This window comes from Rousettus aegyptiacus, unplaced genomic scaffold (genome assembly GCF_014176215.1).
Source record: "Rousettus aegyptiacus isolate mRouAeg1 unplaced genomic scaffold, mRouAeg1.p scaffold_m13_p_10, whole genome shotgun sequence".
In the NCBI taxonomy this organism is placed as follows: domain Eukaryota; kingdom Metazoa; phylum Chordata; class Mammalia; order Chiroptera; family Pteropodidae; genus Rousettus; species Rousettus aegyptiacus.
This window is the reverse complement of record NW_023416285.1, coordinates 40,447,101-40,461,318: the sequence shown is the minus strand read 5'-3', so window position 1 is coordinate 40,461,318 and position 14,218 is coordinate 40,447,101. Positions and strand designations below refer to the sequence as shown.

General features: G+C 36.2%; 1 protein-coding gene across 4 annotated transcripts in view; it reads right to left on the bottom strand.

Moving 5' to 3' along the window:
- The window catches only part of LOC107518949 (broad substrate specificity ATP-binding cassette transporter ABCG2), a 123,707-nt gene that overhangs the window by 716 nt on the left and 108,773 nt on the right, over positions 1-14,218 (bottom strand). For all 4 annotated transcript variants that reach the window (XM_016161104.2, XM_036227723.1, XM_016161103.2 and 1 more), the window contains 6 exons: positions 9,911-9,993; positions 5,616-5,705; positions 4,872-4,996; positions 3,684-3,838; positions 1,807-1,896; positions 889-971 (listed from right to left, as the gene is read on the bottom strand). In XM_016161104.2, coding sequence (XP_016016590.2) covers positions 889-971; positions 1,807-1,896; positions 3,684-3,838; positions 4,872-4,996; positions 5,616-5,705; positions 9,911-9,993 — 626 coding nt within the window. The remainder of the gene's footprint in view (positions 1-888; positions 972-1,806; positions 1,897-3,683; positions 3,839-4,871; positions 4,997-5,615; positions 5,706-9,910; positions 9,994-14,218) is intronic.

The window sequence follows — 14,218 nt, the reverse complement described above, 5'->3', positions numbered from 1 at the left end:
CTTTTGACTCCCTCAAAATTTAACTATATATACCCTACTGTTGCCTGGAGCCATATCAATAACATAAACCATCAGTTAACACATTTTGTATGTTATCTGTATTATACATTGTATTCTTTGGAATAAAGTAAGCTAGAGAAAAATGTTATTTAAAAAATCATTAAGAAAAAGTATATTTACAGTACTTATTGAAAAATAATCTGCATATAGCTGAGCCTGTGCAGTTCATATTTGTGTTGTTCAAGAATCAACTCTACTTCAGAAGAGCATTTTGTACTATTATCCAAAGCTATTTCTGCTCCACTTGAATGATCATGAGGTCATGAGGTTTAGGGTACCAAAAATGTGCCATGTTTGATTTCATGATGTCTCCTAAATGCAAGAGAAAGAGGCAAGTGCCAGGACTACGGCAGGAAAATGTCCACTCCCTTTCCTTCTGCTGCCCTTTTACCTCTTACTGCTGACCATGGGTTGGGCTCACCGGGAGCCCTAAGTGAGTGGATCCAATCACTGCACATAATCCATACAGTGTGGATACTGTAAGGACTTGGTAAAACATCCAAGCAGCGCATTTCAAACTCACAAGTTCTGAAAATCAAAACCCACACCCACAATCAAAACAGCAAAAGGATCTTTTAAAAGGCCACAACACACTCACATAGGAGCCATTTCTCCAACTTAAACATGACTCTGACCATAGTAGAAGACCAAATTGTTGCACAGCATCCTTGACAAGCATTAGTGGACAAATTACTTGACAGATAGGAAAACTTAGGCCCAAAGAATTCAGTGTCCCTGCAAGGACCCATACCAGCTCTAAGCTCAGTGGGCTTTCTGCATCACACCACACAGTAAGCAAACCCGCTGACACACTGAAGGCAAACTTACGTTGCGGCGCTACAGGTGTTGTTTGCTGTTACATTGAGTCCCGGGCAGAAGTTTTGTCCCAAAAATTCATTATGCTCCAAAGCCTATAACACAAGGGGAAGTGGGCAAGGTAAATAGTTTTAAATTTCAAAAAGTTTCCAAAGAATCATCACAATTTGCATCCCTCCCCCCCCCCCCCCCAGTTTAATCTCTATTGTTTCTGCAAACAAACCAAAGTTCACTGGATTCTTCCTGGCAATCAAGAGGCATAGGGGTGGGACTTAGGCTTCTCATACAAAGGAACTGAAGTATTTAGCCACAAGGTGAAACCTCTGGCTATATTACCCCATGGCTCCTTCCTCCTCTCCTCAATGTATAACCCCATAAATAACATAATTTAAATGATACAGAGGTACCCAATGACTATTGTGAATTTATGGTAACATCTTTTATATTGTTCTTGTTTGTTGTGATAAAAACCATTTATAATTCCTGGGAGTCAGAAAGGCAATCATATTATATCAAGACACAGTTTTCTTGGGAGATTTTTAGCTTTCTAAAGCCAACAGTGGCTGTGAATATTACATGGTTTTGGTTTTCTTCTAAATTTCCTTTCAATGTAAATACAAATTCTAGGCTCCCATCATCCTATTCATTTCCCCACTGAACTAAAAATAAACTATATTTTTTCCCCCATATAATGGTCAACCTTTCTCCTTCACTGTGAGTTATCTCCCCACCCCTCTTCCTCAAACAACAGGGTGACTAGGGAAAGTGAGCTAAGGCTTGATAGAAGACTCTCCTTCATTGCTCCCAAAATGGAATTCCTAGACACATCCACAGCTCACATCTGGGCACGTGAGATGGTCAGGCTTTATTCTGGTTGTCTGTAACTTGGCAGCAATGAACCAGTCACAGGGACAGGTGAGGAAAGCTTACCGCATAGCCGTATCGAGGAATGCTGAGGTACTGAAGCCATGAGAGCCAAGGCATGACGGTTGTGAGATTGACCAACAGCCCTGAAAAAATCTACAAAAAGCAAATGCCAAGAACTGAGACTGGTGGAGTGATTTCATGAAGAATTCTGGAGACACCCTCCTTAAGGCCTCTACAACCTTATAAACGTTTGTGCTAAGGCCAACTCTTTCTTGAAGTTCGTTCCACTATTCTGAAGACTTACCATATCCTCTTTGCCTGTGCATACCTTCCTATGACTGAAGCAGTTTATGCTTTTAAAGAAATGAAAACATATCTATATTTCATTTAATTGGAAGACCCTTACTTGTCAAGGCTTTTACTTTCTCGGTAACAGCATGTAAAGGAAGGTCCGTAAACATGACTGTTCTAATCCTACAACCACTATACTTTCTTACCAACAGACGTACACAGCACATCCTGAGCATCTCATGCCCCTGCCTACTTCCACGACACAGGAAGCTTTGTTATTTACAAGGCTTTGCATCCTGTCTCCATATGACTAATTTGAAGAATAATTTGTGGTTCAGAATGTGTACTTAAAATAAGCCAGAGCCTAGAGTTGTACACAGCGTAATGTGGAGAAATACAGCATAAAATATGGTCAATAACTTCATTTAAAGCTACCAAAAAGCAGTACTGCAACAGAGGCCCCAGGAAGGACCGCTCCAGCAACAGACGGCCACGTAAGAAGAGGTTCATACAGAACTTCTCCTAACCGGCACTCGGTTTGCTGGGATGGGCATAATAATGAATATGTTACTGGTGTGACTGCACGTTTTTTGATTTGACTACCAAGTGCTAAATAAATAACATCTATCACTAAAATATTTTATGAGTAGTTTGAAAAATTCTAAATATAAACCATTAAGTAATAAATTGAAGTATCTAATATATCAAACAAAATGTTTTTATATATTAAAGGACATTTTATTTTTTGAATGGCATTACACTAAATATACACAAAGTTTACCAACTTCTCAATAATGTTTAGATCGGCAATTTTCAACAGTATAGTTTGTGTTAATTACAAATTTTTAAAGACATGTACTTTTATTCTAGCAGAAAAGACATGCATATTAAGTAAATAGACTAAGTATTCCCATTTATGTGGTGTACATAGTACTTGATATGCTAACTGATTCCCTTTACCTGTTGATTCATCTATGTGTGTGTGCGAAGTATAGGGGCTTGTAAGCTTAGAATAAAGTAACCATTAAAAAAAAGTATGGAGAAATATATTGATATAAGAGAATATCATGTACCAAGAAAGAGTGGACCTAGCACTGTGGACTTTGGAATTTTTGAGTATGTTTAAAACACTTATTTTCAATACGGGAGGTACCCAAGAAGGATGACCCATGCCACATATGTTTTATTTTCCAAGGCGCTTAGCTTTTCCCTTTGAGAATGTCTGATCCAACCAACCCAACCCAGATGATGGTTAAGTAAGCCAGCAGTTCTCTAACGCCAGTGCTGAAGAAAGGGAATTAACTTGTCATTTTCATAAGGGAAGCTTCCAATCAATTTTTTTCTGGTTTTTGAAGTTCTCATTTATCAAGGTTTCATTAAATGTCACAAGAAGTATCTTTTAAAATCTCATCTGAAACAACATGTTAACTAAAGTTAGGGCACTATATTAGAACAACAGCAAAAAAGGCTGAGTAAGATCAGGAAAAAGCTGATACATTCTCTAATACAAGCTATGTTTTAATATATGGCTTCCTTAATGCAGAGTCCCATTTACAGATTTCTCAAAGCAGGTTTTCAATGACAGGTGAGTTTGCAGGAAGGGACAAAGAAAAATAATTTCTTCTCAGAGAAGCACAGTTTCTACTCACCATCATAAATACAAAAGAGATGGTCATGAGAAGATTTGCTACGGATACCACACTCTGACCTGCTGCTATGGCCAGGGCCATAGAACTGGCTGCATAAGCCACCATCATAAGAGTAAACATCATGATGAAGAAAGCTCCCACCTCTGCTTTCAATCCTTAGGGAAAAAAGAGGGGTTAGTCTAACTGCCTAGGGCACTGCATATCTGTGATTCTTTACTGTACAAATAGCACTATAATATTTTGAGAAACTATCAGAATGAAAAAATTCATCCTCTGTTCAACCACCCTGAGTCACCTGTTTCATTGTTCCTTCCCCAAATAACTGCCTAACGTTGCCATACAGTTTTCTTTTTTATACTTAGTGCACAGGCACTTTGCCATGTATCACCTATGCTCCTTATGTGTCAGTAGTAACAATCTCTCAGCGCCTCAGCGGGAGAGCAGGAGGCACTGCACCTGGCCAGAATTCTACTGCCTTCTCTTAAAGAAGGAAACTTGTCAAGAGCACAGTCTTTTTACACTGACATCACCACATTGCTCAGTGTTTGTCGTAAGTGCATTAGTGAAGAACTGGGAAGATTAGGATATTGTGACCTCCCAGTAAGAAGCCTCACTATCTGAGGGACTGCCTCCAGGATCCAAGTCTCTGAGACTAAGTAACCATAGAGCTCTGGGTCTGAGAAAAGGTGAAATTACAATTCACAAAACTGCCTTTTAAACTATAATGAGTTATTATTGTGAGTCAAACAATCTAATCATTTTGGAACAGCCATAAGAACAGTCTGGAGTCTGAGGATATAGGTCTATGCCTACTTCTCATTTATTTATTTACATTTTATTTTTTAATTTTTTTCAATTATAGCTGATCTATGCCTATTTCTTTATGATACATCTCTCATTTCTAAAATGGAGGTTTAAACTCAATCAGTGGATATTTTCCTATAGTGCTTTGTCAAAAATATACATATATATTCCTTTATGTGTACATGTGTATCAGTGAAATATATGGAAATTTCAAGACAATAAGCCTGGGGTGAATCCTAAACACAATGTAAAAATGAATCTGTCTACATGTATCATACAAATAACTTTATTAAACAAACAATCCCCATAAGTTGCTTTCCCTACCTCTCTCCCTCTCTCTATATATACATATATACATACATATAATTTTGTCTTATTGCTTACCTAACAAGAAGTATGTTATACAAGTAAATATAATACTTGGTAACATCCTCATGGGTAGTACATCAGATAAGAGTTTTCCAAAGAAATAAGATGACACTCTGTAGTATCCACTGATATATTCATGCCTGAAAAACAAAATTCACATTGTACTTCCCACATTAGTTTAAGAAGGCACAGACTAGATGACTAAAGCACTTCTATACAGATTTCTGCTGCCACCGGGGGTTTAACAACTGCACCTTCTCAGATCTGCCAGGTTAATCCACCACCTCTACCCAGTGAGCTTCGGATACCATGTCAAGTGTGTGCCTTCCCCGGGAGACTACCTTCTGGCTCTTTCCATTCTCCCTTCCACTGAGGGCTGAGCTTTGTCTACAGTCTTTGTCATCTTTACCTCCCCTCCTTCAATTTACTTTTCAACCTGCTACTTTCTCTCAAATAAGCCCTTACAACCTTCCTCATGTAGGTCACCATGACTTCTTGGATAAAGCAAAAGATCCTTTCCAGCAAATTTATTGCTTGCTTTCTCTGCACTTACTGGCTATGCCCTGATCTTGAGTGTGCTTTTGCCGCTGGTCTCAGGTCCCATGTGCTTACGATTTTCCTCCCAGCCTCTGGCTGCTTTCTCTCTCAATTAACATTGGTAATACCCATGAACCAATCTATGGCCCAATTCTGAGTGACTAGTTTGACCAGCAGTCTTGGCACTGGAAAGCCCCCATCCTGAGACAGAGACATACTCACATAAACAGCTTCTTCTCAACCACAAAGAGCTCCAAGGAAGACACACTGCTGAAACACTGGTTATTTGTCAAGAAGAAGAGTGCCCCAGCTCTGCGATGAGAGAAAGAAAACAAAAGCACTGCACTGATTAAGCATTCTGAGATCAGTTTCCTACCTGCAAAACTCTTTCCTCAAATGTTATAATGCTAAGCAACTGTTATGGTTAAAATAGAGGGAAGGATGAGTCCCCTCAGTCTCTCCACACCCCTGTGTCTCCACAGTGGTGTCCCTGGGACGCCATAGCAGTTTGTAATCCACAGTCCCAGGTTGCCATTGACTGAAATATGTCCACCTAAAATTGCTATGTTCATGCTCAAACCCTCAATGTGATCATATTTAGAGATGGTGTCTTTGGAAGGGGATCAGGTTCAGATGAGGTTATGAGGGTGGTGCCCTCATGATGGGATTAGTGCCCTTGGAATAAAGGGAGAGAAAACAGAACTATCTCTGCTTCAGCGATAACAGGGCAGGAAGGCAGTAAGCCAGAAGAGGACCCTCATCAGATCCTTACTTACCATCTGGCACCTAGATATCCAGAAATGTAAGAAATACATTCCTGTTGTTTAAGCCACATAGTCTATGGTTCTTCGTTTTCAAGCTGATGATTACATAGGTCATAAAAATACTATCACCTTGAATTTTAACTACGAAAAGCACCAAGTACCATTCTTAATGCATGAAAAGAGAAACAGTCAAATAAAGGGTGCAAAGGTTAAAAACCTCTATTAGCTGCTTTTTAAAGTTGAGCAAAGAAGAAACAAAGACATGAGGAGGCAAAATGAAAATCAGTGGAGGGAAACCTCTATCGATACCTTACTAAATACATTTACCACACAATCATCAGAAGAACCTTGATAATGTTTTTGACAGCCCATCACTAAGACAGGTTCCAATGTGCTCAAAAAGAAAACAAATTATGCTCATAAAACAAAAATCAATTTCTGCACAAGTAAGAAATGGAAGACGGTTATTAATGTTTCTCTCTCAGAAAAAAATTTAAGTTTTAAAGAGTGAAGTACTCAGTTTATCTATGCTTTGATAGAAATATAAATTTTATGAAAGCATGCCAACATCCCTTGAACCAGTCAGTGTTGGGCCTTCCTTCATAACCAAACAATTTAACTGACAATGAAGATATGAGCTAAAACTAAAAGCAATAAAGTGGCACAATTTTAAATGACACAAAATAAGGGAGCATTAAAACAATGTAAATCCAAGTGTACAATCCAGAAATAAAGATTCCATTGATACTAGGTAATTTTTTGAACACCAAAAAAATAATGATAATTAAAAAAACAGAACTTAGAGAACAGGCTGTTTTAAAAGTGAATGTACAATAATGAATAAATGGAAAATATCCAGGCCCAGGTATCAAGCAGCAATGCAACTTTCTAGACTCAAAAGAAGCCTAATACCAAAAGAAATGCTAATTTTAGAAACATGGCATGGCAGCATTCAGCAACATTCAACAATTTGTTAAGTCTATCATTTAACACTACAATAATGTTTATAATGGTTCAGAATTAGTAGATAGTAAAATTCCTTCTAAATCAGAAGATAATTTATTTTAAAATAAATATAGTTTTTATGCTAAAAATATATGGCATTTTAAATTCCTTTTAAGGTGGTAATCCATGTTTGTAATATCTAATTATGGACCCAAACACATTTTTTAAATACCTTTTCTCTTAAACATATTATTTCTTTAGCTATCACCACAACCCTATAAGGTACCTATTAGGTCAAAGAAGCTCAAGTTCTATGCATGATTAAAACCCAGCTTGTCAGTTGTATAGGTTAGAGAAAGGGCAGAGAGAGCACCTCCAGGGTAATTCATTCCCAAAGGAGCAAAGGAAACCACTGGCCTCCTGAGCAATTTTAAATGATGAAAAACTGGTAGCAATCTGAAGCCAAAAATACAAATTAAAAGAAATCCAATGTCTTCTTTTCCAGAAGACATTGGAAGAAACAGCTTAAGCTCTTCTTTATTTCTCTAGATTCTTCTACTGAGATCTTTAATAGCTAGATTTCCAGTTCCTCTTTAAAATTCCAGGGGAAGGCAGGTGTCCCAATATTGTTTTCAAAATGGCTCCTGCTGTACAACACAAAAGGTCCAGAGACTCTAAAACCTATGATAATGCTCTGTTTTGAGTGAAATGCAGCATCTACAGAGGTACAAAACACCAATTACTAGCAGGTGTGGAAAGGACCCAGAAGGGAACACAGTTGTCAGGGAAGGTTAAGATAAAAACCATTCACATAACTCTCAAAAAAAGCTGCCATAGAAATCTCATTGTAGAGGAACACTATCTGATTCCATACAGGAAATGCTTATTTCCTGAGGAATTGATATTTATGCTTTTTCTTTCTTTCATACACAATCATCATTTTCCAGACATCAAAATGGATTCCATTAAACCACTGCAACTTTCCTCAGTAGTAAAGTGAGGATAATACCATTTACCCCTCTGGGTGGGAGGGTAACCTGAGACCATGGGCGGAGAGCAGGGAACACATTGCCTGACCCAGAGAGGCTCTCCACAGACAAAGCACAGAACTCCATGGCGTGTGACCTTGCTGAGCACCTATAATCAGAGCAGCTAGAGCCCATTACAATGTCTCATCATGAAATGATACTTTTAAGGAAACGTTATGACTAAAACTAGGTAAAGTAAACTGACAGACATGCTAACCACATACCATAACCACATAAAAAAAAAAAAGAGCCTAATATCAAAAGTAAGTAATTTCAAAATAAAAAGCTAATTTTAAAAACATGAGACCTGATGATAATTAAGTTCAATTTATTAAGTCTCACATCTAACAGTACAATAATGTTCATAATGATTCTCAACTAATAAATAGTAAAATTCCTTCTGAATTGTAAGAATTTATTTTACAGTAAATAGTTTCTGTTAAAGAATTTAACATATTCTAATTCTTTTCAGTGTGGCGATCCATTTTACAGTTAGAAAAACTGAGTCCCATCCACTTCCCCACAGCAAACCAATCAAAATTAATTCACAGGCAAAAAAGCAAAGGAGTGGACAAACCAGTCTATGACAAAATTTAAACTTTTGCGTATCAAATAACACTATCTACAGAATGAAAAGACAATACACAGAATGGCAGAAAATGTTTGCAAATTTATATCTGATAAGGAGTTAATATTCAGAATGTACAAAGAACTCTTACAGCTCAACAGTAAAAACATCCAATTTAAAAATGGGCAAAGAACTTGAATAAACATTTCTCCAAAGAAGACATAGAAATGGCTGATAAGCACATGAAATTCAGGTGCTCACATGACTAATCACTAGGGAAAAGTAAGTTCAAACCATGATGAGATGCCATGTCACACCAATTAGGGTTGCTATTTAACAAAACAAACAACCAAACCAAACAAACAAAACCCAGAAAATAACCAGTGTTGACTAGGTTGTGCACCGCTGGTAGAAATGCAATATGAAAGAATTAACTGCTGTAGAAGACAGGAGGGCAGTTTGAAAAAATATACAGAATTACTAAATAATCCAGTAATCCCTCTTCTGGGTATACACCCCCCAAAATTCGAAGTAGAGACTTTAACAGATATTTATTTGTACACGAATGTTTACTGCATTATTTGCAATATTCAAAAAGCAAAAAACAACCCAAGCATCCATGAATAGATAAATGAATAAACAAAATGAGGTGCAGCTGTACAATGGAATGTTATTCAGATTTAAAAAAAGAAAAAAATTCTGACAATGCTACAACAAGGATGAACCTTAAAAATATTACACTAAGTGAAATTAGTTGGTCACCCAAGGACAAATGCTGTATGATCTCACTTATATGAGGTACCTAGAGCAGTTAAATTCTGAGACAGAAAGTATAATGGTGGTTTCTAGGAGCTGGGGAAAGGAGGAATGGGGAGTTATTATGCAATTGGTACAGAGATTCAGTTTGGGAAGATGAAAAAAAATGTTCTGGAGATAGATGGGGGTGAAGGTTGCACAACACTACAAATGTAATTAATGTCACTTAACTGTACACTTAAAACTAGTTAGAAAGGTAAATTTTATTTTCTGTATATTTTATCACTGATATATATATATATATGAAAATTAACTTCCATTTAGCTTTCACTTCACTGACTTATCCTACTCCTCAATTCATCCTGTACTTATCTAAGATTCAAACTCTTAATAAATTCTCAGAACTCTGAAAAAAGTAGCAGCACTTCTTCAAAACCAAGGTCTAAATTTACTTACCTATTCTGTATTCCTGTAGAGTCACTTTTTAGATCATAGAAAATGGCACCTATAACAACTCCCAGGACAATCGTTACAATGATCTTATCAAAAAAAGAAAAAAAAAAAAAAAGAAAAAAAAAGAAAGAAAAGAAAAGAAAAAAGTTACAATTAAAGATAAAAACTTAATACACCATTTATTATTACAATATATATGGCCACATAATCAAATCACTGCATTGAGATAGAGACTTTAAATGCCTTGATCAAAGTTCTTGGGAAAATACAAAAGAGTGTATGTTATTAGACTGTTTCTAAATTAAAATAAAAAAAATAATTTATCACTGTGCTGCGGAGCAGATAGAGAACAAAGTAGACTTCTGAAAAAGCTAAGATTCCTCTGTGTCGTGTCCCAAAATTGCCAGTTCAGGGTCTAGTTCAGCTACTGGACCTGGGAATACCACACAGGGTAGAATACAGCAAGTGCTTTGGGGAATAAAATAAGATTCCAGTGGCTAAAAGTTCTGGCCTAAACTCTCAACATTTGAATTAGTGAACATGCATAGTTTTATAATATTTCAAGAGGTTTCAAGTGAAAACAGAGTACCTTTACTCTTACTCTTAATACAAAGAAATAAAAATTCAAAAGCACATATAACAAAATTTGTAGCAATGGAATTCTGCATGATAAGGAAGTAAGGGTAACCTGGGAACAACCTATGTGGGGGGAAGAGGGGGACTCCATGCCCACATTGAAAAGTGCATTGTCATTGTCATCAAGCATTCAGTCAACTTTCCCTGAGGGCACCCAGGTGCTTCCATTACCCATTCTCCTGTCACTGCTTCTCCAGTGACTTCAGCCAGTGGGGCCGACAGAACCACAATGCATGGTAAACCGCTAACTCTTTGCCATTCTTACCTATCCTCACTTAGTCTATTTGATGTGTCCTAAGACTGAAAAAATAATCACTTTGTTTTTAAGATTGATAAATGTCTCTAAAGAACACCTCTATCAGCAAGAGTTAAGGGTTCTATTATGATATAATTTCTTTAAGGAAATTCTTGTTGTACTTTTAAGTTATATTAAATATAAAAATATGAGAAACTGTAATCGAAATAAATAAAATTTCCAACCTCGTATCATGGAACCTTCAAAGTTAAAAAAAAAAAATCTCAGTAATACAACAGTTAACAGTATCAAGACTTAAAGTAACTTGTTAAGCACACTTTTGACACAAAGAAACCAAATTGGAAAACAGAATCATGATCTGTGAAGGCTAGTTTATGAAGATCGCAGTCTGCAAATATAATTTAAGATGGACTTAAAATTTTCTTTGCAAAGAAATCAGTAAGAAATTTGAAGCAAAATCTATTACCAGGACATATTTCAATTCCCTTCAGGAACAATTCATAACAACAGATCAAGCCTCCAAAACAAATAAGGACGATTCCATCAACACGTATGCATGCACGTGTATTCAAGTCTGTATTTTCATGCAGTATAACTAAAAATACTCAGACTTTTAAAACTGGATACTCTACATGCTTCATTTCTCCTGCATTCAAAATTCTTAATTTATACTAACAGATTATGAGTATTGTCATCAGGATGTTTCCTAAAGATTTCAAAACTCTAAAAGTAGTATTAAAGTTAGCTTTCAAATGTATTGGTAAAATGATTAATCCCATGATAGTGTTATGCTTTAAGAGATGTATCTACATATTTTTTTCCTGCATTATGAATAAGAAAACAAACACGCAAATAAATACTGAACAATGGATCAAAGAGATGCTGTCTGCATATGTTTATCTGAAATGTGTTTTGAACAGAAAAAATAAAATGAAAAGATAAAAGAAATTCCCTATATACATGATACTATTTTTGTTCAGATGTTTTTACCAACACTTCACAATGTGAGTTCTGAATGATGTTTATGGATGTCACCAAAAAAATTAACCCACAGTTAAATGTTTAATGTGCTAATAGACACAATGAATTTTTAAGAGATATGTTTTCTGAATTGATTTGATTAGAAAACCCTTGGCACAATAAACTTTCTTGTACGGATCATTTATTCATTCTAAGATCTTCCAAATACAACCTTTGGTTAAATGCATTATTTCAAACAAGATCTGAATCACGTGAATGACTAGTTCAAACCCAAGTACATCTTAAAGACAACAGATAAAAGATTAATCAACAGTAAGCCATAAAACATTTTAATAACTACACTTAGAGAAGTAAATGACATATGTGCAATATTAAAAACCCCAAACCAAGGGTCAGTAAGATATGGCACAGAGGCCAACGAGGGCCTGTCACCTATTTCTGTTCAGTCCATGAGGTAAGAATGCTCTTTACCACTTTTTTAATTATTGTTTTTCCATGAAAAAAAAAAAGAATATTTCTTGCCACGTGAAACTTATATGAAATCCAAATATCAGTATCCATGAATATTTTATAATTTAATTGGAGCCGTCATGCTCATTTGTTTATGTACTACCTATGACTGCTTTCTTGCTAAAATGGCAGAACTGATAACATGAGACAAAGACCAAATGGGCTGCAAAGCCTAAAGGATTTACTATTTGGCCCTTTACAAAAAAGGTTTGCCTACTCCCCCTAAGTTAAGAATTCAGTATTCACGAATCTGAACTAGAGCTGTGCCCACCAAACAGATGCTCAGGGAGATGCAACATTCTACTCTTATTCTATGAGATTGCCATTGCTCTAAACAGTTTGGAATTACTTTTATGGAACTGAGTTCACTGAAGAGGCAAGTAGGCTGAACACACAACCTGAAGGCACTGGGCCTGGGGTTTGAAGCTGAAGGAAGCCTAGCACCAAAAAATGCAGAATTCTGGTTTACTAGAAATAGCTCCACACTCTAATCATGTCCTGCCCAGAATGACCATACTTGTGACTTGGACAAGACACTTTTTCAACCACTTTCACAGACAAGAGAAATTTATTTTCCAAGTAAAAAACCTAATGCATAAATCACACAAAAAAATCAACTCATTACATCAATCACCATTGACCAGTGTTGCTAACCAGTTTCACCTGATTCACCAGACTTGTTTCCAAATGACCGCAAATCTACCCTGAATAAAAATTTACCCCTGATTGATAGTACACAAAAGTGGTCATGTTCTGGCAGAAATGTCAAATAACAAGTCCTCAAAATGTATGGAGTAATTAGTAGTACATCTCAAAAAGGAATCTAAGCTCTCGGTATTAATACTTAGAAGGCAACATACTGAAGTATGAAAATTAATGGTACATGGTGTAAGAAGTCAGTTACACTTTATTAGAGCCTACTATATGCCACTGTTTAGAAGTCTGTAGTAATTCAATAATTGACAATAAAATTACAACCCCCAAAACAACGGGCTAAATTGATTTCCCCAGAAAGAACCTGGAAATACTAAGGTTTTGTATGACAGAGGGCTCAAGAATAACAGAAAAAAACATAAAAGAGCAATAATTAACAACTATCAACAGAGCCAGCCAAAAGAAGAAAGAATAATATTTCACCTTAATGAAGAAAAAGTTGATCTAACAGTGAACAGCCTTATTTAACAGAAGTCAAGTTTGCTTACTGCTTTGTGTTCACTGCAAGCTGTTTTAGGCATCTACTACTCTCCTAAGATTAGAATTTCTAAATGAACAAGGTCAGTTACAAAGAATAGCATTTGTACACAGGCCCTTCCCTTCCACGGGGGCTGTCTCCTCCTACCTTCAGGTGCATTCACCAACATCTACATGAAGGCTTCCAGGACCACCTGATTTAAAATGCAAACCAACTCCTTTTCTTTGTCTCCCTCTTTCTTCTTCTCTTTTCTGTCTCTTTCTTTCTCTTCCTTTCCCCACATCTCTGCTTAAACTTTGACATATTCTCTTTTACCTTCTGCTATGCTATATATTTTATTTCTGTATGGATTTATGAGGCATCTCTCCTCATGAGAACACATACTCCATGAAACCAGGGATTTTTGTTTTTATCCATTATGCACACTGCTGTGAACAAGATCCAAAAACAGATCCATGTTTAGTAAGAACTTACAGAATAAAGCAAAAAAGACCAAATGTGGCTGAAAAATGTCTTTGCTTCATTATTTTTGAAAAATTTTTCTCTTCAAAGATTATCCATTATAGCTTGTCTAAATCAACAAAAATTCTGAAATAGGTATTCCAAAAACACTATAAAAAGTTTTCCAAAGTAAAACCTTAAATGTCTTTTATTTGTTCTATTGACTGTTTCTATATCTCAAAGGGACTAGGGTGGAAGGGTGGCTAGAAGATACAGATAATCCTTAAAAAAAAAA